At 48.2% G+C, this 27,715-nt stretch overlaps 1 protein-coding gene and 1 pseudogene across 1 annotated transcript; both read right to left on the bottom strand.

Annotated features, from left to right (window-relative positions):
- Positions 1 to 159: 159 nt before the first annotated feature.
- On the bottom strand, positions 160 to 3,994 carry LOC119923449 (annotated as a pseudogene).
- Positions 3,995 to 4,005: 11 nt separating this feature from the next.
- LOC119923539 (vomeronasal type-2 receptor 26-like) lies at positions 4,006 to 20,053 on the bottom strand. Its single transcript, XM_038742899.1, has 5 exons — positions 20,018 to 20,053; positions 15,270 to 16,070; positions 12,679 to 12,906; positions 7,107 to 7,230; positions 4,006 to 4,115 (listed from the first exon to the last, which is right to left on the bottom strand). Exons 1-5 carry the CDS (start codon positions 20,051 to 20,053, stop codon positions 4,006 to 4,008), a joined length of 1,299 nt encoding a protein of 432 aa, XP_038598827.1.
- Positions 20,054 to 27,715: the final 7,662 nt, after the last annotated feature.

Here is a 27,715-nt window from a genome sequence, read left to right on the forward strand (position 1 = left end):
AGGGTCATTTTCAGGGGATAATGTACCCTGAGATGGGAGTTCAAATGTTGGCCACTTCCCACAGACACGTGATGCAATATACATCACAAAAGTTTGCTCTTTCATCATATGGTGATTTCCAGCATCAGCTCCCAGATCTATAATGTGCCACCCTTCCCTTCATCTCTCAACCTCTCCTTCATGGATGGTCATGACGGCCTGAGTTAAGCTAAACAAAGCGCCAATTTCTGTCCCCAGGAGAAGGTTGAAGACAGCAGCTCCAAAAGGCAGAGGGAGATCTGCCCTTTTTCTCCAGTAGAATCCTCGATGAGTCGGATTGGGAACAGCAATTCTGAATCACGCCCTATCCTGGGCCTCTGATCCTGTCCTTTCAGGCTCTGCCCTTTTCCCATTTCTTTACTCAGTAACAATAAAAATGATTCTGGTTCAAATCTCCTTCCCCTACATTCTCTGAAAGCAGTGGGGAAGAAGCCATTGGAGAGCAAACCGCTCAAGATGGCAGTCAGGAAGGGAAAACGGTAGGGGAAAGTGTTTCAATAAGGTGAAAAGGGATGGGATGGGAGGCGTAGGTACAGGGATGGATTTTGAGAGAAAGCAGGACATCTCCTCTTTACACACTGCTGGGAAGGAAGGGAGAGTTGAAGAAGGGACAGGAACTGGAGAGGAGCAGGGGAGATTTTAGGGAGATTGCTGATAGTTTCAATTTTCTCAATAAAGAAGGAAGCCAGGTCATTAGGGGCAAGGGATGTGGGAGGTGAGGGAACAGGAACAACTGGTGAGGAAAATGAGTATGGGTGTCAATAAAGATGGAGAAACATTTTTGCGAGGCAGAGGAGAGGGCAGAGTTAAAGCAAGCAAGGATGAACTGGATCCAGGGGAAAAATCCAGGCAAATGATCCAGGCAGCAGAATGAAGTATGGAATGGAATAGGGATAGGCAAGACGTAGGGAGGGCACCAATTAGGCCGGTATAGGAATTAAGGTGGGATAGGATTACCGTGGGAATCACCACAGATACCTGTGGTAGAAGTTTGGATGGAGATGAAAGGGAGGATTTTACCGATGCTGTGAAGGTTGAGTAACAGGATTTAGTGACTAATTGAAGATGTGCGTTGAATGAGAGAAATGAGTCGAGGACACTATCAAGGTTATGGGTTAGAGAAACAGGAAGGATGGTGGTGTTGTCTACAAGTGATGGGAAAATCAGGGGAGGACAGCTTTTGAGCGGGAAGATGAAGAGTTCTGTTTTGGACAGGATACATGTGAGGCGTTGTGAGGACATCCAAGTAGAGATGTCCTGAAGGCAAGTGGAAATGTGAGACTGCAGAGAGTGAGAGAGATTGGGGCTGGAGATTTAGATTTGGGAATCAGCTGGATGGCCGTGGAAATTGAAGGCTTGGGAGCAAATGATTTCTGGGAGTGAGTGTAGATGGAGAATAGAAGGGGACGCAGAACTGAACCTTGAAAAATGCTCACAGTTAGGGAGTGGGAGGTAGAGGAGGAGCCCATGACAGAGGCTGAGAAGGAGTGACCAGGGAGATAGGAGGAGAACCAGTAGAGGACATTGTCAGTAAAGACAAGATTGGATAATATTTCCAGGCAAAGCGGGTGCTTGACAGTGTCAAAGGTGGATGCGAGGTCGAGGAGGAATTAGAATGGAATAGGAGCTGTGGGATTTAGCAAGAAGGAGATCGTTTGTGACATTTGAGAGAGTGGTCTTTGGGTGTGAATGGGACAGAAGCCAGATATAAGGGGTTCAAGGAGAGATTTGGAGAAGATGAACTTGAGAGAAAAGATGTAGACAACTATCTAGGAGTTTGGAGAGGAATGGTAGGAGGCAGATAGGGTTACAATGGGAGAGCATTGAGGGGCCAAGGGAGGGTTTTTTTAGGATAGGAAATGCATTAGCATGTTTGAAAGCAGTGGCGAAAAAGTCACTGGAAAGCTAGCAATTGAAGACGGTGGTAAGTGCGTTGATAATTGCGAAGGGATGGAGTTGGATGTGTAGTTGGAGGGCGTGGAATCTGAGAGAGGGCAAGTGACCTCCTCTTGAGATGCTGCTGGGAGATATGGGAGTGTTGAAGAAGGGGCAGAAGGAAGGGGGAATGGAGAGGATCAGGGAAGTTTTTAGGGAGATCATACCTGATGGTCTAAATTTTCTCGGTGAATAAAGAGGCCAGGTCAATGGGGACAAGAAATGGGGGAGGCAGAAGTACATGGGTTTTAAAAAAGAAGAATGAATCAGTCAATAATTCCAACAATCCATGGTATATATTGAGCACTTGAGGTATAGAGGCCTGCACTAAACCCCTGGGAGATTACAATACAATAGAATTGTTAGATTTGATCCCTAACCACAGGGGGTTTACAGTGTAGAAGGGGAGACAAACCATAAAATAAAGTATACATAGTGGCGGCAACAGAGGATAAGGATATGGCCTTTTTTAAGTTGGCATTTATTAAGCGCTTACTATGTGCCAAGCACTGTTCTAAGCGCTGGGGAGGTTACAAGGTGATCGGGTTGTCCCATGGGGGTCTTCATCCCCATTTTACAGATGAGGTAACTGAGGCCCGGAGAAGTGAAGTGACTTGCCCAAATCCACACAGCTACTAAGTGACGGAGCGGGCATTAGATCCCATTACCTCTGACTCCAAAGCCCACACTCTTTCCACTGTGCCACGCTGCTTCTCTTAAAGAAGTCATCTCCTAAAGACCTAAGAGCCGAGGAGCTTTGGGTGGGATGAATATCTAAGGGCTTAAGGAGTGAAGACCCAAGTGAATAGCTGATGTAGAAAGTAGGGTAAATAGGAAAGGGAAATGGGGTTGATGCTTCCTTCCTCCCTGAGAGTTCTGTTCCACTGGGAAGGGTCTCCACCTTCCCATTCTGAGACGTTGATCCTCATTGTTCCCTCCCCCATCTGCTGCCCCAGGTTTGAGTGAACTCGAGCTCACTGTGGTCTCCCGCACAACCAGCAGGTGATGGCAGATGACTCTGTGGGAGTCCCACCTGGAGAAGGGAAGAGTACAGGAGGCCATGGGACAAACATCCAATGATCCATGGGAGCACCCAGGCCTGACCTCTGATTCGGATTGGCCAGGGAATCCCTTCTGGATATCCCTGGCTGGATTTCTCTCTCCTTTGGTCCTGTAAGAAAACTGGGGTAGAGAAAAATGTTAAGCAATAAACATAGCAGCCCTGAACTAATGTCCCAGGGATCATTTCCTCTTCAACCACTCCCCGGGTGTTCCTGTCAGGCTGCAGCAGGATGACATAGCACTTTGGGATGAAGATGCAGCCAAGAAGCCCGGCACTGGAGGCCAGGATGGAGAAGATCTCTGTGGTCACTGTGGCCTTCCCCTTGGTGCCCTGGTATGCGGGGAGGAAGGAGGCCCAGACGCTGCAGAACACCAGCATGCCAAACGTGATGAACTTGGCTTCATTGAAGCTGTCTGGCAGCCTCCTGGCCAGGAAAGCCACAGTGAAGCTCACTAGGGCCAGAAAGCCCAGGTAGCCCAGGACGCAGTAGAAGGCAATCACGGAGCCCTCATTACACTCTATGATAATGAGTCTGGGCTCAGCGTGTGTGTTCATCTCCGGGAATGGGGGGAGCAGTGCCCAACCAGATCACACAGATGGTCACCTGGACCAGGGAGCAGGACAGGACTATTGAGATGGAGGCTCTGGGCCCCGATCCCACTTTCTGACTCTGCTCCCCAAGCTCGTGGCCCTGAAGGCCATAATCACGGTGACAGTCTTGGCCAAAATGGAGGAGATGGATACAGTGAACACGACGCCAAAAGCCGTTTGGCGGAGGAGGCAGGAGGCTGTGGTGGGTTGGCCGATGAAGGTCAGGGCACAGAGGAAGCAAAGTTTGAGGGAGATGAGGAGGGTGTAGCTGAGATTGTGGTTATTGGCACGGACTATGGGGGTGTCTCGGTGCTTAATGAAGACTCCTAAAACCAGGGCTGTGAGGAGAAAGAAGGAGAGGGTCATGCAGACCAGGATCATCCCCAGTGGTTCTTTGGGGGACAGAAAGTCACCACTTTGTGAAGGCAGCCATCTCTCGCAATGTTTGAATACTGATCTTCAGGACACTTCACACACTGCTTTGCGTCTGAATGGAAAGAATCATTCAATCAATCAATCAGACAGTCAATCAGCACTTACTGTGTGCAGAATGCTGTACTAAGTGCTTGGAGGAGTACATGCAACAGCTTGGGGTAGACACGTTCCTTGCCCAGAAGGAGTTCACAGTATAAAAAGGGATAGAAACTGTAATTTAAATAAATTAATAAATGATGGATATGCACGTAAACTGCTGTGGGCCTGAGTGTTGGGTGAATATCGAGTGTCTTAAAGATGGAGGAAATGAAAAAGGAGCAGAGTCTCACCTCCCCCTACAGCAACATATTTCCCTCCACCTAGGTCAGGGCCACAGCCCAGGCTGGGATTTTTGCCTCTTCATTAAACCTGACCCGTCTGGTCTAACATTCTCTCCCAAGCACCCTTGCCTAGTGCCGAGATTGTGTTTCCCAACCCTGCAGTCACCTCAGCCCATGGGCAAAGAAGCTGCTGAGTAAAAGCTCCTGGACATCCACGGCTGCAGTCAGGCATGTCCATCTCTGGCCTGCCCCATGGACTTTCCCATCAACTGTCTCTGGCTCCCCATGCCCTTCATCTGTCACCATCTGCCTAGTGCCCCACAATCAATCAATCAATCAATCAATCAATTGTATTTATTGAGCGCTTACTATGTGCAGAGCACTGTACTAAGCGCTTGGGAAGTACAAATTGGTAACACATAGAGACAGTCCCTACCCAACAGTGGGCTCACAGTCTAAAAGGGGGAGACAGAGAACAGAACCAAACATACCAACAAAATAAAATAAATAGGATAGAAATGTACAAGTAAAATAAATAAATAAATAAATAAATAGAGGAATAAATATGTACAACCATATGTACATATATACAGGTGCTGTGGGGAAGGGATGGAGGTAAGATGGGGGGATGGAGAGGGGGCCGAGGGGGAGAGGAAGGAAGGGGCTCAGTCTGGGAAGGCCTCCTGGAGGAGGTGAGCTCTCAGCAGGGCCTTGAAGGGAGGAAGAGAGCTAGCTTGGCGGAGGGGAAGAGGGAGGGCATTCCAGGCCCGGGGGATGACGTGGGCCGGGGGTCGACGGCGGGACAGGCGAGAACGAGGTACAGTGAGAAGATTAGCGGTGGAGGAGCGGAGGGTGCGGGCTGGGCAGTAGAAGGAGAGAAGGGAGGTGAGGTAGGAGGGGGCGAGGTGATGGAGAGCCTTGAAGCCCAGGGTGAGGAGTTTCTTCCTGATGCGCAGATTGATTGGTAGCCATTGGAGGTTTTTGAGGAGGGGAGTAATATGCCCAGAGCGTTTCTGGACAAAGATAATCCGGGCAGCAGCATGAAGTATGGATTGAAGTGGAGAGAGACACGAGGATGGGAGATCAGCGAGAAGGCTGGTGCAGTAGTCCAGACGGGATAGGATGAGAGCTTGAATGAGCAGGGTAGCAGTTTGGATGGAGAGGAAAGGGCGGATCTTGGCAATGTTGCGGAGCTGAGACCGGCAGGTTTTGGTGACGGCTTGGATGTGAGGGGTTAATGAGAGAGCGGAGTCGAGGATGACACCAAGGTTGCGGGCTTGTGAGACGGGAAGGATGGTAGTGCCGTCAACAGAGATGGGAAAGTCAGGGAGAGGACAAGGTTTGGGAGGGAAGACAAAGAGCTCAGTCTTCGACATGTTGAGCTTTAGGTGGCGGGCAGACATCCAGATGTATATGTCCTGAAGGCAGGAGGAGATGCGAGCCTGGTGGGAGGGGGAGATAGCAGGGGCAGATATGTAGATCTGGGTGTCACCAGCGTAGAGATGATAGTTGAAGCCGTGGGAGCGAATGAGGTCACCAAGCGAGTGAGTATAGATTGAGAACAGAAGGGGACCAAGCACTGAACCTTGGGGAACCCCCACAGTAAGAGGATGGGAGGGGGAGGACGAGCCTGCAAAAGAGACTGAGAAAGAACGACCGGAGAGGTAAGAGGAGAACCAGGAGAGGACGGAGTCTGTGAAGCCAAGGTCAGATAGCGTGTTGAGGAGAAGGGGGTGGTCCACAGTGTCAAAGGCAGCTGAGAGGTCGAGGAGGATTAGGACAGAATATGAGCCATTGGATTTGGCAAGCAGGAGGTCATTGGTGACCTTTGAGAGGGCGGTTTCCGTGGAATGAAGGGGACGGAAGCCAGACTGGAGGGGGTCGAGGAGAGAGTTGTTGTTGAGGAATTCTAGGCAGCGCATGTAGACAACTCGTTCAAGGAGTTTGGAAAGGAATGGTAGGAGGGATATGGGACGATAACTAGAAGGTGAGGTGGGGTCAAGAGAGGGTTTTTTAGGATGGGAGAGACATGGGCATGTTTGAAGGCAGAGGGGAAGGAACCAGTGGAGAGTGAGCGGTTTGAAGATGGAAGTTAAGGAGGGGAGAAGGGGTGGAGCGAGAGATTTCATAAAATGAGAGGGAATGGGGTCAGAAGCACAGGTGGCCGGAGTAGCACTTGAGAGGAGGGAGGAGAGTTCCTCTGAGGATACCGCTGGGAAGGATGGGAGAGTAGCAGAGAGTGTTGAGAGCCGGGGGGATGGAGAAAGGGAGGAAGAGACTTTGGGGAGGTCGGACCTGATGGATTTAATTTTGTTAATGAAGTAGGAGGCCAGATCGGTGGGGGTGAAGGAGGGAGGAGGGGGAGGAACCGGGGGCCTGAGAAGGGAGTTGACTGTACGGAAGAGCTGGCGGGGGTGATGGGCATGGGTGTCAATAAGGGAGGAGAAATAGTTTTGTCTGGCAGAAGAGAGGGCTGAGTTAAGGCAGGAAAGGATAAACTTGAAGTGAACGAGGTTGGCATGGTGTTTAGACTTTCGCCAGCAGCGTTCGGCAGCTAGAGCATAAGAGCGAAGGAGGCGGACAGTGGCAGTGATCCAGGGCTGTGGGTTAGTGGTGCCGAGAGCGGTGAAGGGAAAGGGGGAGCGAGTGAGTCTAGCTAAGTGAGTCTAGCTGACCCACAGACTCTGGGTCATGTGAGGATCTGGGTCTCTGCACATATCTACCTGTCTGATTGGAAATCTCTCCCTCTGGGCACCTGACACAAAGATAGCAGCAGGCAGCCGCCCCTTGCTGAGCACGTTTCGTGAATCCTGGTCCACAGCTCCTGCTGCACTGCGAATGTGGAGCCTGAATTTTCAAGACAGAGGATAGTGACAGTGAGAGTGGAGCTCCACAGTTCTATACCTACCTAGGTGATCCTGGAGCCTCCAACCCAGAGGCTTCTCCACCACCTCCCATACAGGTCTGAGCCCCAACAAAGGATGAGCTACAAGTGCCCCCGTCGTGCACCTCCCCCCTTTTCCTTCTCCCTGTTAAGAGTCAAGGGTTTCAGGGGGTCGGGGTATCAGGTCCCACTTCTGGTACATTCATTTATTCATTCATTCATTCAATCATATTTATTGAGTGCTTACTGTGTGCCGAGCACTGTACTAAGCGCTTGGGAAATACAGGTTGGCAACATATAGAGATGGTCCCTTTCCAACAACGGGCTCACAGTCTAGAAGGGGGAGACAGACAACAAAACAAAACATGTGGACAGGTGTCAAGTCGTCAGAACAAATAGAATTAATGCTAAATGCACAACATTAACAAAATAAATAGAAAAGTAAATTTGTACAAGTAAAATAAATAGAGTAATAAATCTGTACAAGCATATATGCAGTTGTTGTGGGCAGGGGGAGGAGGTAGGGCGGGAGGGATGGGGAGGAGGAGAGGAAAAAGGGGGATCAGTCTGGGAAAGCCTCTTTGAGGAGGTGAGCTCTTAGCAGAGCTTTGAAGGGAGAAAGAGAGCTAGCTTGGCGGATGTGTGGAGGGAGGGCATTGCAGGCCAGGGAGAGGACGTGGGCCGGGGGTTGACAGCAGGACAAGTGAGAACGAGATACAGTGAGGGGTTAGCGGCAGAGGAGCAGATGATGCGGGCTGGGCTGTGGAAGGAGAAAAGGGACGTGAAGTAGGAGGGGCGAGGTGATGGATAGCCTTGAACCCGAGAGTGAGGCGTTTTTGCTTGATGCATAGGTTGAAAGGAAGCCACTCGAGATTTTTGAGAAGGGGAGTAACATGCCCAGAGGGTTTCTGCACAAAGATGATCCGGGCAGCAGCGTGAAGTATAGACTGAAGTGGGGAGAGATGGGAGGATGGGAGATCACAGAGGAGGCTGATGCAGCAAACCAGTCGGGATAAGATGAGAGATTGAACCAGCAAGGTAGCTATTTGAATGGAGAGGAAAGGGCGGATCTTGGCGATGTTACAGAGGTGAGACCGGCAGGTTTTGGTGACAGACTGGATGTGAGGGGTGAACGAGAGAGCAGAGTCGAGGATGACACCAAAATTGCGGGCTTGTGAGACAGGAAGGTTGCTAGTGCCATCTACAGTGACTGGAAAGTCAGGGAGAGGGCAGAGTTTGGAGGGAAGATCAGTTCAGTCTTGAACATATTGAGTTTTAGATGGCGGGCAGACATCGAGATCGAGATCTCCTGAACGCAGGAGGAGACACGAGCCTGAAGGGAGAGAGAGAGAGAGAGCAGGGGCAGAGATGTAGATTTGGGTGTCATCAGCATAGAGATGATAGTTGAAGCCGTGGGATAGAATGAGCTCACCAAGGGAGTGAGTGTCGATAGAGAACAGAAGAGGACCAAGAACTGACCCTTGGGGAACCCCTACAATAAAGGGATAGGAGGGGGAGGAGGAGCCCGCAATGGAGACTGAGAATGAATGGCCGGAGAGATAAGAGGAGAACTAGGAGAGGATGGAGTCTGTGAATCCAAGGTTGTCTAGCGTGTTGATGAGAAGGTGGTGGTCAACAGTGTCGAAGGCAGCTGAGAGGTCGAGGAGGATTAGGATAGAGTAGGAGCCATTGGATTTGGCAACAAGGAGGTCATTGGTGACCTTTAAGAGGGCAGTTTCAGTGGAGTGTAGTGGGCAGAAGCCAGATTGGAGGAGGTCAAGGAGAGAGTTGGTGTTGAGGAATTCGAAGCAGGGGTGTAGACGACTCGTTCTAGGAATTTGGAAAGGAATGGAAGGAGGGTGATAAGGCGATAACTAGAAGGAGATGCTTGGTCAAAAGAGGGTTTTTTTTAGGATTGTGGAGACATGAGCATGTTTGAAGACAGAGGGGAAGGAACCAGTGAAGAGTGAGCGGTTGAAGATTTAAGTTAAGGAGGGGAGGAGGGAAGGGGCGAAAAATTTCATAAGATGAGAGGGAATGGGGCCTGAAGCACAGGTGGATAGAGTAGTACTTGAGAGGAGGGATGAGATCCCATCTGAAGATACTGCTGGGAAGGATGGGAGAGTAGTGGAGAGGGTTAAGAGCGGGGGGTTGGAGAATGGGGAGGAGTGACTTTGTGGAGCTCAGACCTGGTGGAGTTAATTTTAATGCTGAAGTAGGAGGCCAGATAGCTGGGGGTGAGGGATGGAGGAGGGGGAGTAACAGGGGGCCTGAGAAGGGAGTTAAATGTACGGAAGAGCTGACGAGGATGATGGGGCATGGGTGTCAATAAGGGAGGAGAAATGGATTTGCCTGGCAGAAGAGGTGGAAGAGTTAAGTCAGGAAAGGATAAACTTGAAGGTAACAAGTTTGGCTTGGTGTTCAGACTTTCGCCAGCAGCGTTCAGCAGCTCGAGCATAAGAGCGAAGGAGGTGGACAGTGGCAGTGATCCAAAGCTGTGGGTTAGTGGTACGAGAACGGCGAAGGGAAAGGGAAGTGAGCCAGTTGAGTTGAGTAGAGAGGGTAGAGTTGAGAGAAGTAATCTGGTCATCAAGATTCTGATCTGTGGTGGGGGTCCACCTGAGCCGACCCCATGGTCAAGAGTGATGCTCAGGAATCCCTTCCTTTTCCCACCTTGGCTGACTGCAGAGAGGTGTCTTCAACTCTCAAACCTTGAATTCATAACTGCATCCAGAAAGATGCGTCTGAGAAACTGTGCCGGGAAGGTCCAAGGTTCTGAATAGATGAATGCTAAAGCATTTTCATTTTTCTGTTTCCTGTCTTGGAGATGACATTCTGGTCCCAGAGGTCTACCTGGGGAAATAGCTCTCTGCCTCCCAATGTGTCCACAACCCTTCCTGCGCTCTGAGATCCCCAGTTTCCCAAGCTGTGTTTTCATGACCACCAATACGCGGTCCCACAGTAAGAATGTGGGGATCACATTCCCCAGGTGACACTGTAGCCAGGGTGACTGACCCATCACCAGCTCCAGTCCAAGCAGGTGATCAGAGAGGAACCATGCCAGGTCAGGGCTCTCTCCACATGAACCCCACACAGAATGGAACAATCCGTACTGAGCTAGGCCGAAGAGATAGCCGAGCAGAGCCACTTGTAACTGTCACAGCACCTCTGGTATAACCGAGCCCCAGTTCCCAGCATGATCTATCCACAGCAGGATGTAAGGATTTAAACTGCAGCCAAGCTCCATCAGCATCCCCCTTGCTGGACTGCGTCACTGCATCTCCAGAACCCACTCGCACTGAGGGCTGGGTGCAATCTTGGCATTAGGCTGGCATCACGTGGCATCACATGACAGGTAGAGGAGGAAGCACACCACCTTGGCTCATAATTGAACCCCTTCACCTAGGGATTGGGAGAATTGATAGGATCCCCTAGTCATCCCTGCTTCGGGCCTTGATTTAGTGGTTAATTGCCCCAGATGTGTCTGTCTGCAGTTCATTCATTCATTCAATCATATTTATTGAGCACTTACTGTGTGCCGAGTACTGTACTAAGCGCTTGGGAAGTACAAGTCAGCAACATATAGAGACGGTCCTTACCCAACAACGGGCTCACAGTCTTGAAGGTGGAGACAGACAACAAACCAAAATACGTAGACAAGTGTCAAAACCGTCAGAATAAAAAGAATTATAGCTTTATGCACATCACTAACAACAAAATGAATAAAGTGGTAAATATGTGCAAGTAAAATAGAGTCATATATCTGTACAAATATATACAAGTGCTGTGGGGAGGGGAAGGAGGTAGGGCGGGGAGGATGGGAAGGAGGAGAGGAAAAGGTGGGCTTATTCTGGGAAGGCCTCCTGAAGGAGGTGAGCGCTCAGTAAGGCTTTGAAGGGAGGAAGAGAGCTAGTTTGGCCGATGCGTGGAGGAAGGTCATTCCAGGACAGGGGAAGGTCGCTGGCCGGGGGCCGATGGCGGGACAGGTGAGAAACGAGGAACAGTGAGGAGGTTAGCGGCAAAAGAGTAGAGGGTGCTGGCTGGGCTGTAGAAGGAGAGAAGGGAGGTGAGGTAGAAGGGGGCAAGGTGATGGAGAGACTTGAAGTCGAGGGTGAGGAGCTTTTGCTTGATTCGTAGGTTGATAGGAAACCACTGGAGATTTTTGAGAAGGGGAGGGATATGCCCAGAGCGTTTCTGTACAAAGATATTCTGGGCAGCAGAGTGAAGCATAGACTGAAGCAGGGAGAGACAGGAGGATGGGAGGTCAGAGAGGAGGCTGATGCAGTAATCCAGTCAGGATGGGATGAGAGATTGAACCAGCAAGGTAGCAATTTGGATGGAGAGGAAAGGGCAGATCTTGGCGATGTTGTGGAGGTGAGACCGGCAGGTTTTGGTGACGGATTGGATGTGTAGGGTGAATGAGAGAGTGGAGTCGAGGATGACAGCAAGGTTGCGGGCTTGTGAGATGGGAAGGATGGTAGTGCCGTCAACAGTGACGGGAAAGTCAGGGAGAGGACAGGGTTTGGGAGAGAAGATAAGGAGTTCAGTCTTGGACATACTGAGTTTTAGATGGCGGGCAGACATCCATATGGAGATGTCCTGAAAGCAGAAGGAGAAACGAGCCTGGAGGGAGGGAGAGAGAGCAAGGGCAATGTCGATTTGGGTGTCATCAGCATAGAGTTGATAGTTGAAGCCATGGGAGCGAATGAGTTCACCAAGGGAGTGAGTGTACATAAAGAACAGAAGAGGACCTAGAACTGACCCTGGGGAACCCCTACAGTACGGGGATGGGAGGGGGAGTAGGAGCCCGCAAAGGAGACTGAGAATGAATGGCCGAAGAGATAAGAAGAGACCTAGGAGAGGACAGAGTCTGTGAAACCAAGGTTGGATAGTGTGCTGAGGAGAAGGGGGTGGTCCACTGTCGAAGGCAGCTAAGAGGTCGAGGAGGATTAGGATAGAATAGGAGCCATTGGATTTGGCAAGAAGGCGGTCATTGGTGACCTCTAAGAGGGCAGTTTCGGTGGAGTGTAGGGTATGGAAGCCAGATTGGAGGGGGTCTAGGAGAGAGTTGGAGTTGAGTTCCCTCTACACCTCATAGTCTCAGATCATGCACCCCTTGAGGACCAAACTCAGTGTCTCATTGCCATGTAAGTACTTTTTCCCAGAACCAGGTATTCATTCATTCATTTAATAGTATTTATTGAGCACTTACTGTGTGTAGAACTGTAAACTGAGAACTTGGAAACATAAAATATGATAATGAACAGACACATTCCCTGACCACAGCGAGCTTACAGTCTACAGTCTAGTTCCAGTGCTGTGCACCCAGTAAGTGCTCCATCAGTAAAATCACGACTAGAAGCCTGGGACTACCACTTCAGGACATCCGGGCATTCCCATTGGCTGCTTACCTGAGAGGCTCCCCCAGGCCACACGATCATTGTCTCATTGATGATGATGTCTTGGTCGGGGGGTGCCTGGGGGTCCACCTCCCCGACTTTCACCAACTCACCATTTCCATTGGGAAAAATTACAAAGTTCAGAATGTCAAATTTTGCAGCAGATCTGCGGTTCTCGTCCAGAATCACCAGTTCCCCGACAGGGTTGTCAAACTGACCCTTTCTCAGAAACTCATGGAGCTGAAAATGGATAAAAGTAAATTCTAGAGACTCCCTACCCCATGGGAGGTGAGATCAGCTGCAGTGGGGTTTTGGGGGGGTCAGTTTGTTTGTTTGCATCACAATTAGAACCCATGACATTCGGACTCCCAGGCCCATGCTCTATCCACTGCGCCATGCTGCTTCTCCAAGTGGCTTAACTTCCGTGGGCCATTCAATACCTTTCTTTCTCCCCGTTGAACTGTGGGCCCCATTTGGGACAAGGCCTGCATCTGACTTGATTATCCCTTATCTATCCCAGTGTTTAATGCAGTGCTGGCACCTAGTAAGCACTTAGCAAACACCATCACCAATATTATTATCATTATTATCATGACTTCCCAGGAAAACTGCTACAGGGAGGCAACAGGGGAGACCTGGAGTCTGGGAGCAATTGTCCCACTGGAAGGGGATTTCTTCTTCCCCATCTTTGGTGCTGCTGATTGCTCTGCTTCTCCAGAGCCCCCACCCTCCCCCAGGCCTTAATCACTCAGCCCAGGAATCGGGGAAATCTCTCTCTCTCTGTCTTTTTCTCTCTATTTCCTGGCATGAAATGGAGGGCATGGAAGGGAACCCAGGAAAGGCAGACCTCCTCATGGGAATATTTTCCATCTCATCCATGCATAGACAAGGAGGAGGGAAGGGAGGGATATGTCTGCCTAACAGTGGAGGGAAGCCTCACCCTAGGTCCAGCGACGCTGCCGACCTCTTTCATTCAGCACTTAGTTTGTGGCAATCAGTAATGGGGAACTGTGTACAGGAGAGAGGAGGGCAGATGGCGATGATCACAATGATGAGGATCGTGACCCATGAAGCTGCATTCTGTGACCACCTCTCAACCCTCGCTATCCCCAGTGGGATAGTGTTGGTTATTCCAATTGACATAAGGCCTGCGTCTGACTTGATTATCCCTTATCTATCCCAGTGCTGAATACAGTACTGGCACCTAGTAAGCACTTAGCAAATACCATCACCAATATTATTATCATTATTATCATGACTTCCCGGAAAACCGCTACAGGGAGGCAACAGGGGAGACCTGGAGTCTGGGAGCAATCGTCCCACTGGGAGGGGATTTCTTCTTCCCCATCTTTGGTGCTGCTGATTGCTCTGCTTCTCCAGAGCCCCCACCCTCCCCCAGGCCTTAATCACTCAGCCCAGGAATCGGGGAAATCTCTCTCTCTGTCTTTTTCTCTCTATTTCCTGGCATGAAATGGAGGGCATGGAAGGGAACCCAGGAAAGGCAGACCTCCTCATGGGAATATTTTCCATCTCATCCATGCATAGACAAGGAGGAGGGAAGGGAGGGATATGTCTGCCTAACAGTGGAGGGAAGCCTCACCCTAGGTCCAGGGACACTGCCGACCTCTTTCATTCAGCAGTTAGTTTGTGGCAATCAGTAATGGGGAACTGTGCACAGGAGAGAGGAGGGCAGATGGCGAGGATCACGATGATGAGGATGGTGACCCATGAAGCTGCATTCTGTGACCACCTCCCCAGCCTCGCTATCCCTAGTGGGATAGTCTTAGTTATTCCAATTGATATGGGTCACCCTTCAAGTTCGAAGAACGCAGCACTGATGGTCCGATCTGGGGAGCAAAGTGCCATTCAAAAATGCTGTCCCTTGTCATGTTGTTAAGTTTAATGATTTCAGTGCCTTGCACTGTGTTATCTTCAACCTGCAATCGATGAACCACTTATTAAATAAGTATTGGGATCGATAATATTTGTGATTTACCAATTCTTCTTTATGGGCAGGGAACATGTCTACCACCTCTGTTGTATGGTACACACCCAAGTTCTTAATACAGTGCGTGGCACACAATAAGCGCTCAATAAGTACCACTGAAGGATTGATTGATTTATATCTTCCTTCTTTGCCAGAATGTGTGAGGCTGGGGCAGCTAATACACCAATGACTATGATTAAAACAAACCAATTTCCATTGGTCCAAATTTAGTTACAGTTTAACCAGATGCCCAGGAAGGACCTCTTGCATTAGTGCAGTGTTCCTCCTCTCTTTTACCTGCAATTGTATTTCAGTGAATGAATTTCTAGGACTCGATCTCTGAACTCAGTCCTATATATGCCAGAGTATAACGGATAAGCCTTCTCCAAAGGTGTAAGTATCGACCAGGCCCTCCATTCCTGCACTTCAGCAGGGCCTTCCTTTTGTGACCTCTAGACTAAAAGCTCCTTGTGAACAAGAAATCTGTCTACCAACTTTGTTGTAATGTACTCTCCTGAATGGTCAGGACTACTGTCTGCACACAGTAAGCCCTCAATACACACCAATGATTAACTGACTAATTTTGCAGCCCCCTGTTCCAGGGGGGGAACATTACCTGCCACAGATGAGAAACCAGACAATCCTTGTTTCCCCGAGATTCCAGGTCTGAGCAGGACAGGAGCAACTCCTGGAGACCCTGAGTTACAGCATACATGGCATTGTACACACTGTAACTCAGGGCAGACATCGTCAGGGAAAAATGGTGCACAGGCAGCAACTCCAAGGAAGCATTTTCTGAGCATTTTCTTCCACCCGGTTTAGGAAATGAAAAGGAACAGTCAAAGGCAGACTCCCAGAACTCCTTCAAGACAATGATTTCTGGGTATTTCTCTGGTCTAACTGTCTGTAAAAAATCCCTGAAATGGGGAACTTCTTTAACAAGGTTTGCCATTGTGAAAGTTCCATGAAAGTTGTAGTTTGTTACTTTCTTAATGTTCAAAGTAAAGTCCCAGTTAAAGGTGGTGATCAAAACCATCTTGGATAGTCCAAATCTCTCTATCGCAGCTCTCAGGAGGCTTAGGGACTCTGCATCCCCGTAGACAGCCATCACTGTGGCTGATGTAGCCGTGACCCTGTAGTAGACTTTCCAGGCTAAATTAATGTGGAAGCTCTCACTGGGGATCTTTATGGTAAAAGCTGCACAGACACCATTCCTGACCATTTCCGCGGTCACATCCGAGAGGAATCTCTCTCCTATCATATCATCTGACACCAGCAGCCCAACCCAGGTCCAGCCAAAATGTACCATTAAACGGACTATCCCCCGAGGCAGAGAGGAGATCCTGGGGGCCACCTGATAGAGAGATGGAAATTGGGTCTTGTCGCTCAGGACCGGATCGAACGGGCCATAGGTGATCTGGGTAGAGAACGAAAAAGCTGATTGGGATGGGTGAGGATATTGGTAAATTCATAAAAAGAGTTTACTTAGCTCCTTCTTTGGGAAGAGCACTGATCTTCCCAGAAGGAGTTAAGTAAACTCTTAGCCTTCCCAGACTGAGCCCCCTTTTTCCTCTCCTCCTCCCCAACCTCTCTGCCCTACCTCCTTCCCCTCCCCACAGCATTTGCATATATTTATACAGATTTATTACTCTATTTATTTTACTTGTACTTATTTACTATTCTTTGATTTTGTTAATGATGTTCATATCGCTTTGACACGTGTCTACATGCTTTGTTTTGGTGTCTGTCTCCGCCTTTCCAGACTGTGAGCCCGTTGTTGGGTAGGGACCGTCTCTATATGTTGCCGACTTGTACTTCCCAAACGCTTAGTACAGTGTTGTGCACTCAGTAAGCGCTCAATAAATACAATTGAATCAATGATCTTATCATTTGGGAAATGATAAAAAGGGCAAAAAACACAATACCTATCTTCAAAGAGATTTTCATCAATCAGTCATATTTATTGAGCAATTACTGCATGCGGAGCACTGTACTCAGTTCCTGAAAGAGTACAAAATAACAGGGCCGGCAAGCATGTTCTGTACCCACAGTGGGCTAACAGACTAGATCAAGAGATGGATGTTAAATTATATTATGGATATGTACATAAGTAGTTTGGCGATGAGGGGTGGGGCGAACCAAAGGTGCATAGGCAACCAGAAAGGCTAGGGAGTAGGGGAAATGAGGGTCTGATCAGGGAAGCTTTCTTGGAAGAGTCGTGACATTAGCAAGGTTACGTGGACAAAGAAAGTGATCATCTTTCGGGTAGGATGGAGGAGAGAGTTATGGGCCAGAGGCAGAACATAGGCCAGAGGTCAGCAGAAAGATAGATGAGATCAATGAACAGCGATTAGGTTGGCATTAGAGGACGGACGGTACGGGCTCGGTTGTAGTAGGAAATCAGCAAGGAAGTAGAGACAGTAGGTGCAGACAACTCACTTATGGAGTTTGGAAAGGAATGTTAGGAGGAGATGGAGCTTTAACCAGAGGGAGCTGAAGGGTCAAGGTGGGTTATTTTCAGGAGTGGGAATATATGAGCATGGTTTCGAGCAGTGGGGAAGAAGCCATTGGATAATGAACAGGTGAAGGAGGTGGTCAACAAGGAAAAAAAGGAGAGGTCACGTGCTGCAATAAGATCCAAAGGAAAAGGTTTGGAAGAACAGGTAGGAGGGGGAGATTTTGAGAGGAAGCAAGCATTCTCCTCTTGGAACACTTCAGGGAAAGATGAGAGGTTCAAAATGGAGTGGGGGAGGGAGGGACTGGACAGGACGAGGGAGGATTTTAGGGAGATCATGCTTGATTATTTCAATTTTATCCACAAAGTACATAGCCAGGAGAGGGACTAAAGATCGTTGGGATTTGAGGAGGGACTTAAATGTCTGAAACACCTGGCAAAGACAATGGCCATAGAGGTCAATAATCATGGAGCAGGATTGCTGTCTGGCAGGTGAAAGGGCAAGATAGAGCAGGAAAAGATGAACTTGACATAAACTAGGTCGGCCTGATATATGGATTGCTGCCAGCACTGTTCCGTGGCCTGTCCATGGGAGCAAAGGAAGAGTGCTATGGAGGTAATCCAGTGCTTTGAGTTAGTGGTAAGATAATGGAGAAGGGATAGAGGAGCAAGTGCATTGATACCAGTAGAGAGGAGGTGTTGAGAGTGTCAATTTGTGCATCAGGGTAGGTAGTTTGGTTATGGAGACCAAGTGGGACATGATGATTTGAGAATAGTGGTGTGAATTAATAGATTGACCGTCTCTATGGGGAAACACCTCAGATGACCAAGTTGGGTTGGGAGGATGGAAGTCAGATGAGGAGCTTTCAGTTGAATACATTGTGGTCTAGTGGAAAAAGCACGAGGCTGGAAGACAGAACCCCTGGTTTCCAATGCCAGCCCAAGTCTCGTTGGCAAGTCATTTCACTTCTCTGGACCTTGGTTATCACTGGGGATTCAAAAAACATATTCTCCCTACCACTAATACTGCGAGCCCCATGTGGGACCTAATCATCATTAACATCTGCAGGAATTAGTACAAGGTTTGGCCTATAGTAAGCACCTAAAAGTGCCACAATTATTAGTAATTTTCATTATAAAGAAATTTCAGAGTTGGTGAGGATAGAGTTGGTGAGGGGAAATAGCGAGGATGAGATCGAGTGTGTCCAAGCTGTTGACTGGGTAAGATGGGATGGAGCAGGAGGTCAAGGAGTGAAGGAGTGAGAGGAAACGGTCAACAGAAGGGTTATCGGGAACAACCACATGGATATTGAAATCCCCGAGGATGAAGGGAAGCTTTGTCATGATGGAACAGTTTCATAGACTGCATTTGGCTAGCAGGAGAGATTAAAGCAAAATTATCTACAGATAAGCAGATCGATGAGGACACTGATATAAGAGACTACCTAGAAAATCTCATGCCAGGAATGAGGGTCTTGGTAACAGGGAGAACAGTGGTGTTACCAGTCCTGATAGGAAACTTAGGTAGAGGAATGGATACGGGAGGGAAAATGAAGAGTTCAGTTTCATTCTTATGAAACTGAGGCTTCAGAGAGACATCCCTGTGCAGATACCTGGAAGTCAAGTGGAAATGTTAGATTGGCAGAGGATGTGGGAACTTAGTACTGTGAGACTGACTGGAGAGTTACTGCTTGGCCTGGGTAGCTGAAGCCATGGGAGTGGAGGAGCTCTCCAAAAGAACTGAGTGCAAAGTGAGATGAAAAGGGGAGAAAGAACAGAGTTTTCACTCTGCTTCCTGGATTATCTTTGTACAGAAATGCTCTGGGCTTGTCACTCTCCTACTCAAAAATCTCCAGTGGTTGCCTGTTAATCTATGAAGCAAGCAAAAACTCCTCACTCTCGGCTTCAAGGCTCTCCATCAACTCGCCCCCTCCTATCTCACCTCCCTTCTCTCCTTCCACAGCCCAGCCTGCACCCTCAGTTCCTCTGCGTCTAAGCTCCTCACTGTGCCTCGTTCTTGCCTATCCCACCGTCGACCCCCAGCCCACGTCCTTCCACTGGTCTGGAATGCCTTCCTTCCTCACATCCACCAAACTAACCCTCTTCCTCCCTTCAAAGTCCTACTGAGAGCTCACCTCCTCCAGGTGGCCTTCCCAGGTTAAGGACCCTTTTTCCTCACCTCCTCCCCATCCTCCCCCTCTCCCCTCCCTCCTTCCCCTCCCCACAATACTTGTATATATTTGTACAGATTTATTACTCTATTTGCTTTACTGATACATATTTACTATTCTATTTATTTTGTTAATGATTCTGACACCTGTCTGCATGTTTTGCTTTGTTGTCTGTCTCCCCCTTCTAGACTTTTAGCCCATTGTTGTGTAGGGACCGTCTCTATACGTTGCCGACCTGTACTTCCCAAGCCCTTAGTACAGTGCTCTGCACACAGGAAGCACTCAATAAGTACGATTGAAAGAATAAATGAATTAATGAATGATACCCACATGTGTATCCCCTGTCCCTGGCTTCTGTATGCTCTGGTGACTCCATACCCCACGCATATCTTTCCTTTTAACATTTCTTCTTAACCCTCTTAAAGGGAAAATTGCAGAATGGACAGGGAGTGCACTAGGAGCAAGAAAAAAACAACAATGGAAAAAAGTGTGATGGAAATTCACTTGAACGTTTGCATACTCTGGATATATGAACCCTCAGGACCTGGCTTGTCCTCGAAGCACACACAGTGCTAGGTTGTGTCTGAAAAACTGCTCTTTCCTAGAAACATCCCTTCTCAACATGCAGTGTGGGATTGAAAGAGGTGAAGGGAAACTCTATTCCACAAGACATGTCGCCAATCTGGTCATTCCTTATCTACATAGGGATGCCACCAGACTAGTTGAATGGTCTCCTACCTGTGGGAGCTTGTAGAGTCCCAGGATGTTTGCCATGCTGATGGACAGGGCAGATGTAGCTCCTCCGATGACAGCCACAGACTTTTCCCGTCTTTCACAGCCGTAGTTAGGGATGGTCTGTCGTCCTCCCGACAGCCACATCAAGGCACCCTCTATGGCATTATCAGCATGGTGGTAGTTTTCGTGGATGTGGAACCCCAGGGACACATTGGATAAAAGGCCAGGATCCTTGTTGATCTCCTCCACAGCAAACAGCAGGGCCAGGAAATGCTGGAAGTCTTTGTAAACCCACCTGAAATGAGGCAGAAGTGTTCACCCCCAGGGTCCACCCTGAACCTCCACCCTGCATTCCAGGGGACATTTACTACCAAGCAAACAGATCGGGTAAAAAGTCCAGTGGCAGCAAGCATCACCCGGCCCAGGGTCCTGAATCACCAGTATCAGCCACCCTGCATCCCCTTCTGCATCACCCGCCCCAAGTCTTCCCTGGCCCGAAGCCACAGCTCTGATGGTTACGAGGTGAGGGAGGGAGTGGAAGGAGTGGAGGGAAATATTTCTCCTTCAAACCCGTGATGATGATCTGAGGGACAAGAACTGAAGGGAGAGAAGGAAGGACAGAGAGTCCAGTCTGTGTGGTGATGATGAGGGTTCAGAATGTGGACTTGGATCTCTCAGGAAGGAGGTCAGAAACTCAGTGTTGGATGCAGTTACTGCTCAATCATCAATCACCATAGAAACAGAGAAAATGAAAGAATCAGTGGGCCCCGAGCTTGGGTGTCAGAAGACTTGGGTTCTTCCAACTCTGCCAAATGACTGCTGTGTGATTTTTGGACTGGTCACTTAACTTTTCTGTGCCTCAGTTACCTCATCTGTAAAATGGGGATTAAAACCTCATCCCTCAAACTTAGACTGTGAGCCACATGGGAGATAGGGACTTTGTCCAACTAGTGTTATGAACAGTCTTTGGCACACATTAAGCGCTTAGTAAGTACAACAATTTAACTAAATTAATTAAATATAACCACAAAACCAACAAAACCACTTACTCGGGAATATAGTTCTTCTTGTTGTTATTATTGATGAACCTTCCACTCTGAGAAACAGTCATGGTCTGCAGAGATAACATCCCTGCAATGATCAGGTCCCCATCCCTGTAGTAGGTGGTTGGATACTGTCTGTCCAGACAGCAGGGGGTCTTCTCTTCACCCCTGGTAGATTGGGGAAGCTGGAGGAGCAGAAACAGGGTAAGCAGAGAGGGCATCGAGGTGAGGTGAACCAAGGACAAGCTGTGAGGGACGATCAGAGTACGGAGTCTCTTTTCCTCTAGCACAAGGATCGGACTCCAGTCTCCACTCCCACCACAGGGAATATGTCAGTAAAATGTGGGAGACGCTGCATCCAGGAGACACAGAGACAAGGGAAAAGGGGGTGCTTATGAAGATTTGCCTGAACTTTTAAAAATGATGGTTCCAATCTATTGCCGTGGTTTGCCTGTAGTTGGGAATGGGAGGAACCCATTCTGGGACAAGAGAAATCACCCATGCAGGGGCTCTGGAGATTTTCCTTGCCCGAAGCACTGCAGCTGCATCCCTGAAACTTTCTCAAAAACATCAGAGGAAAAAACAATTAAGAATTGCCCTCCCTCCTGGGTCCCCAGGGAGTTTGAGATGGCAGATAGGGCTGGGGGCTTGGGGATGATTCTGGAACTGGAGGAGCCTCCCAGAATTCTGTTATGCACCCACCACAACAATGCCAGTCCCTGCATAGACTCTGCGGTTGGCAGCATTCACATCGGGCAGGTGTCTGAGAGTAGTGACAAGGACAGAAAAAAGTACTGAGGAAGCTGGCCACAGGCCTCACACACTCCTTTGGCAGTAACCACAGTAGAGGACCCTGTGAATCCAGCTCATCCCCACAGTCTAAGATATGTCCAACAATCAGATCCTCCACCTTCCAACAGGACAGGATTCAGAAGGACCTGGGTGGCTCTGACACTTTTCCACTGTGTGACCCTGGGCAAGTCACTTCACTTCTCTGAGCCTCAGGTGCCTCAATCTGTAAAATGGGGAATAAGACTGTGTGCCTTATGTGGAGCAGGGGCTTTGTCCTACCTGGTTAGCTTACATCTAAGTCAGCGCTTAGAACAGTGCCTGGCACATATTACACAGTTCATAAATACCAAAAAAACCCACTATTGAATGCTTCTATGGGTGGCAATAGACCTGGTTTGTATTATCAGCTCTGGGTCCTTGGTAATGAACAGATTGAAAATGAAAATAATAATACTAATAATCATGGTGCTTGTTAAGTGCTAACTATGTGCCAAGCACTCTTCTGTGTGCTGAGATAAATGCAATATATTCAGGTTTGACACAGTCCCTGTCCCACATAGGGCTCACACTGTTAATCCCCATTCTACATATGAGGTAACTGTGGCTCAGTGAAATGAAATGCCTTGCCCAACGTCACTCAGAAGACACGTGGCAGGGCCGGAATTCAAAACCATGATCTTCTGACTCCCAGGCCCATGGTCTATCCACTAAGCCATGCTGCTTCTTCAGCTACCTGAAAACACATCGGGTAGCACCCCTCCAAGGCTCCCACAAAAACCACAAACTGGGGGGCAGGAAAAAGTCACCTGAATTCTCCACGATATGATCCAGGGGCTGTCAGACTGGCTGGAGTCCTGGATAGGCATATCCGAGGGGCTTGGGGACACTGCTGTCTCCAGAGCTCCCTCTCTCCCCTCTACATTTAGATTGCCATTTTCCACCACTCTGAGGGATCCCTTTCAGGGCTCCAGCTTTGCGAGGCTGGAAAGAAGAAAGGGAGGGAAAGAGAGAGAGATAAAGAGAAAGAGAGAAATAAAGAGAGAGAGAGGAAGAGAGACTTCCCCAATTCCTGGGCTGGGTGACTAAGACAGATCAACTTCTATTTCCTCATCCATTACCCACTTAGGCAATTTACAGAGTCACCATGAATTAGTGGAAATACCCCAGGCTGGGAGTCAGAAGACTGGTTTTTAATCCCAGCTTCACTATTTATCTGCTATATGGCCCTGGACAATTCACTTAACTTCTCTATGCCTCCGTTTCCACATTGATAAAATAGAGATCCAATCCTATTCCCCCCTTCTTAGAAGGTGAGCCCTCAAAGGGGCAGGGAGTGTGTGCACTCTGAGCTTCTTGTTTCTACTCCAGCATTTAGTACAATGCAAGACACAAAGCAAGAGCTAAACAAATAGCACAAAAAACCCTCCCCACAATCTTGGCTAAGTTAGCAAGGTTATTTCTGGGTTCTGTTACTCTCCCCTCCTGAAAGGGCTCTAAGTCTTGCACTTGGCTTTGTGCCTGTGGTCCTCTGTCTCAGTGCGCCTGGTCACAGAGGGTTCATAAATGGAGCTGCAGCTCACTAAAGTGTCCCACTGTGCTCCTCCCACCCCCTCTCCCCTCCAGCCTCAACATCACAGGAAGAGTCCTGGAGTTGGCTAGGAGAATCATGGACTTGGCCACATCCTGAGAGCAGAACTTCCTGAAGGAGAGGACATCAGAGCTGAGAGGATCTGAAAGACCTTTGACCCCGGGGGCCAGGAGTTTGTATACAGAAGATGTGTTGCAGTTTTGTGGTACTCTAGGTAGTAACTCCAGGTTGCAATAGGCTTTAAAACCCCAGAACCTTTTCAGTGTATGGGAAAATGTTAGCAATTATCCGCAATCCTCAAGATGGAGAAATGGCAGTAGTTCAGGCTGTTGTGGGATAAGATGAGTAGAAGCAGGCAGTGGGAATGGGAACTGTGTGTTTTCTGATAAAACATCATTAATTTCCTGATTAATGCTTTTAGAATTTTTAATTAATAGTATTTATTGAACTGTTACCATTATTCAGGACACTGCATTAAGAGTTTAGGAGAGAACAATATAAGAACATAACAGAGTAGGTAGACATGTTTCCGTCCCCCAACAAGCTAACATTTTAGAGAGTGAGACAGGCATTAATATAAATAAGTAATTTACTACTATGAACATAAATGCTGTGGAGCTTAGGAGGGGATGATAGGGGGAGTAAATCCAAGTGCAAGGGCAATGCAAAAAGAAGTGGGACAGGAGGAAATGAGAGTTAGTCAGGAAAGGCTCCTTGGAGAAGATGTCCCTTCAGTAAGGCTTTGAAAGTAGGGAGAGTAATTTTCCATTAGATTTGATGAGGGTAGGGGTTCCAGGTCAGGAGCAGGATGCGGGTGAGTGGTTGGTGGCATGATAGACAGAATTGAGGTACACTGCATAGACTGGCAATGAAGTCAGTGTGTTGGCATTAAAGGGGTGAAGTGTCCAGGCTGGCTTGTAGAAGGACAGCAGCACGATGAAGTAGCAGATGAGGAGATGAGGTACGAGAGGGCAAGTTGATTGAGTGCTTTAAAGCCAATGGAACGCAATTTCTGTTTGATGCGGGCGTGAAAGGACAACTACTGGAGGTTCTTGAGGAATGGAGAAACATGGACTGAACATTTTTGCAGAAAAATGACCATAGCAACAATGTAAAGTATGGACTGGAATGCGGAGAGACAGGAGACTGGGAGGTCAGAAAGGAAACTTGTAAAGTAATCAATTAATCTAGAGATGTAGTAAAGGTTGAACCATCAGCACTGAATGACTGATTGAATTTGATAGAATGAGAGAGAGGAGTCAAGGAAAATACCAGGGATAGGGGTTTGTGAGATAGGAGGGATTTTCGGTCCTATCTGTAGTGATGGGAAAGTCATGGGGAGAACAGGGTTTGCAGGAAACGATTAGAAATTCTGTTTTCAACATGTTAAGTTTGAGGTAATGGCAGGGCATCCAAGTGCAGATGTCTTCCCTGTAGGCAGAAGGAAATGCGAGACTGCAGAGAGGAAGAGCTGGAGATATAGATTGGGGATTCGTCTGTTAGTTGAAGTCATGAGAAAGAATGAGTTCTCCAAGGGAGTAGGTGTAGATGTAGAAAAGAAGGGGACCCAGAACTGAACCTCGAGGGACATCCACAAATATAAGGTGGGAGGCAGAGGCGGAGCCCATGAAAGAGACTGAGAATCTGTGGCCAAGTAAATAGGTGGAGAACAAGTAGAAGATTCTGTCGCTTTCCACTTAGTGCTTGTCTTGAGTGCCTTAGAGTAGGGGAAGGTGAATTTCCAGAGGTGGGCTCATGACAATACCCAAATGTACATCTCCATCCCTGATATTTCTCCCTCTCTGCTGTCTTGCATTTCCTTCTGCCTTCAAGACATCTCTTCTTGGTATCTTCCTGTCACCTCAAGCTTAACACGTCCAAAACAGAACATCTTATCTTCCCACCCGAACCCTGTCCTTCCCCTGACCACAGCACCATCTTTCTTGTCTCACCAGCCCATACCTTTGATGTTATCCTTGACTCCTCTCTCTCTCATTCAACCCACTTATTCAATCCATCACTAAAGGTGGTGTCAGTCCCAATGTCATAACATCTTCAAAATCTTCCCTTTCCTCTTTATCCAAACTGCTACCACGTTAAAACAAGCACTCATCCCATTCTGCCTGGATTACTTCATCAGCCTCCTTGTTGACCTTCCAGCCCCCTGCCTCTCCCCACTCCAGTCCATACGTCATTCTGCTGCCCGGATCATTTTTCTACAAAAACTTTAAGGATGTTTTCACACTCCTCAAAAAACTCCAGTGGTTGCCCAGGCACCGCTCCATCAAACAAATACTCCTAACTATTGGCTTTGAAGCATACAATTAACCTGCTTCTCCTATGTCACCTCACTGCTTACCTATCCCACACACATTGCTCCTTTAATGTGAACTTTCTCACTGTGCCTCAATCTCGCCTATCTCGCTACCGACCTCTCAATCACATCCTGCCTCTGGCCTGGAACGCTGTTCTCCTCATCTCCCCTAGTCTCTTTCCAGACAGAGCCTCTTCCGTCCTCTCCCCCTCCTCCCCCTCCCCCTCCCCCCTGCCTTACCTCCTTCCCCTCCCCACAGCACCTATATATATGTATATATGTTTGTACATATTTATTACTCTATTTTGCTTGTACATATTTATACTATTTATTTTATTTTGTTAATATGTTTTGTTTTGTTGTCTGTCTCCCCCTTGTAGACTGTGAGCAAGTTGTTGGGTAGGGACCATCTCCATGTGTTGCCAACGTGTACTTCCCAAGAGTTAGTACAGTGCTCTGCACACAGTAAGTGCTCAATAAATACGATTGATTGATTGAATGAATGAATGAATGAAATCCCTCAGACAATTACTCTCCCCAGCTTCAAAGCCTTATTTAAGGCACGTATCCTACAGAAGGCCTTCCCTGACTATACTCCCCTTTCCTCTTCTCACATTTCCTTCTCTGTCACTTTGACTTGGTCACTTTGTTCTTTCCCTCTCCCAGTCTTATAGTACTAAATGTATATATCTGCAATTCATTCATTGATGTTAATATCTGTCTCCCTGATTCTGTACTGTAAGCTTGTCAGAGGCAGCAAATGAGTCTGTTTATGATTGCACTTAGTGCAGCAGTAAGCATTCGGGGAATATGATTGAATGAATGAATCTGTGCCCTTGGGAGAGAATGATGCAGTTGGTAGATATCATCCATGCCCATTAGCAGCTTACAGTCTAGAGAGGGAAACGGAGAGGAAAAGTAATTACAGATAGAAGAAGCAACAGAGTAGAAGGATTCATACATCAGGGCTCTGGAGTGGTGTGAATATCAAAGTGCTAGGAGGAATGAACACGAGTGCATAAGAGATGCAGAAGGAAGAATTAGTGTGGGGAGATGAGAGGTTAGTCAAGGAAGGGTTTCTGGAGTAAATATGATTTTAGTAGAACCTTAAAGATCAGGAGAGTTATTGTCTGTCAGATATGAAGAGGAAGGAAGCTCCAGCCCAGAGGAAGGATGTGAGCAAAGGGTCAACAGAGAGACAGAAAAGAAAGAATACAGTAAATAGGTTCCTGTTAGAGAAGCAGTGTGTACTGACTGGGTTGTAGTGGGAGATGAACGAGGATCAGTAGGAGGGAGAAGGCTGATTGAGTGTTTTAAGGCTGATGGCAAGGGGTATCTGCTTGATGTGGACAACGATGGGCAACCCCTGGGGGATTTTGAGGGGTTAGGTACTGGATGACTTTCCAGAAATGATCCAGGCAACAGAGTGGAGTATGGCCTGGAGTGGGGAAAGGCTGTATGCAGAGTGGTCAGTGAGGAGGCTGAACCAGGACACACGGCGGGATTTGACAAATGCTCAGATCTGCTTGGTGGCAGTTTGGATAGAGATGATGGGGTGGGTTCTAGAGATGTTCTGAAGGTAGAACCAACAGGAGTTGGTGACTGATTGGAGATGCACGTTAAAAGACAGAGAAGAGCCTGAGGTTTGGGATCTGCCTTGTCCCCAGAGTTCCCTACACCAATAGACTTCACCTGGTGGTCACTGCCTGGAAGCGCTGCTGCCCCCACAGGCTTAGGATCTTCTGTGAACTTTTCTGGAGCTCACAACACATGGGACCCAGGCTCCCCTCCTATAACCTGCTCTCACAGAAATGTTCCCAGCCCTGTGCCCCAATGATCATTAAACATTACAGATTTGTTATGCACTAGCTTTGTGCCCAGCAGTGAGCTAGACAAGTGGGGCAAGCAAAAGATAATTACGCTGAAAACAGTCTTTGTCCCACATAGGGCTCACAGTCTAGTGA

Source organism: Tachyglossus aculeatus, unplaced genomic scaffold (genome assembly GCF_015852505.1).
Source record: "Tachyglossus aculeatus isolate mTacAcu1 unplaced genomic scaffold, mTacAcu1.pri scaffold_1_arrow_ctg1, whole genome shotgun sequence".
In the NCBI taxonomy this organism is placed as follows: Eukaryota; Metazoa; Chordata; class Mammalia; order Monotremata; family Tachyglossidae; genus Tachyglossus; species Tachyglossus aculeatus.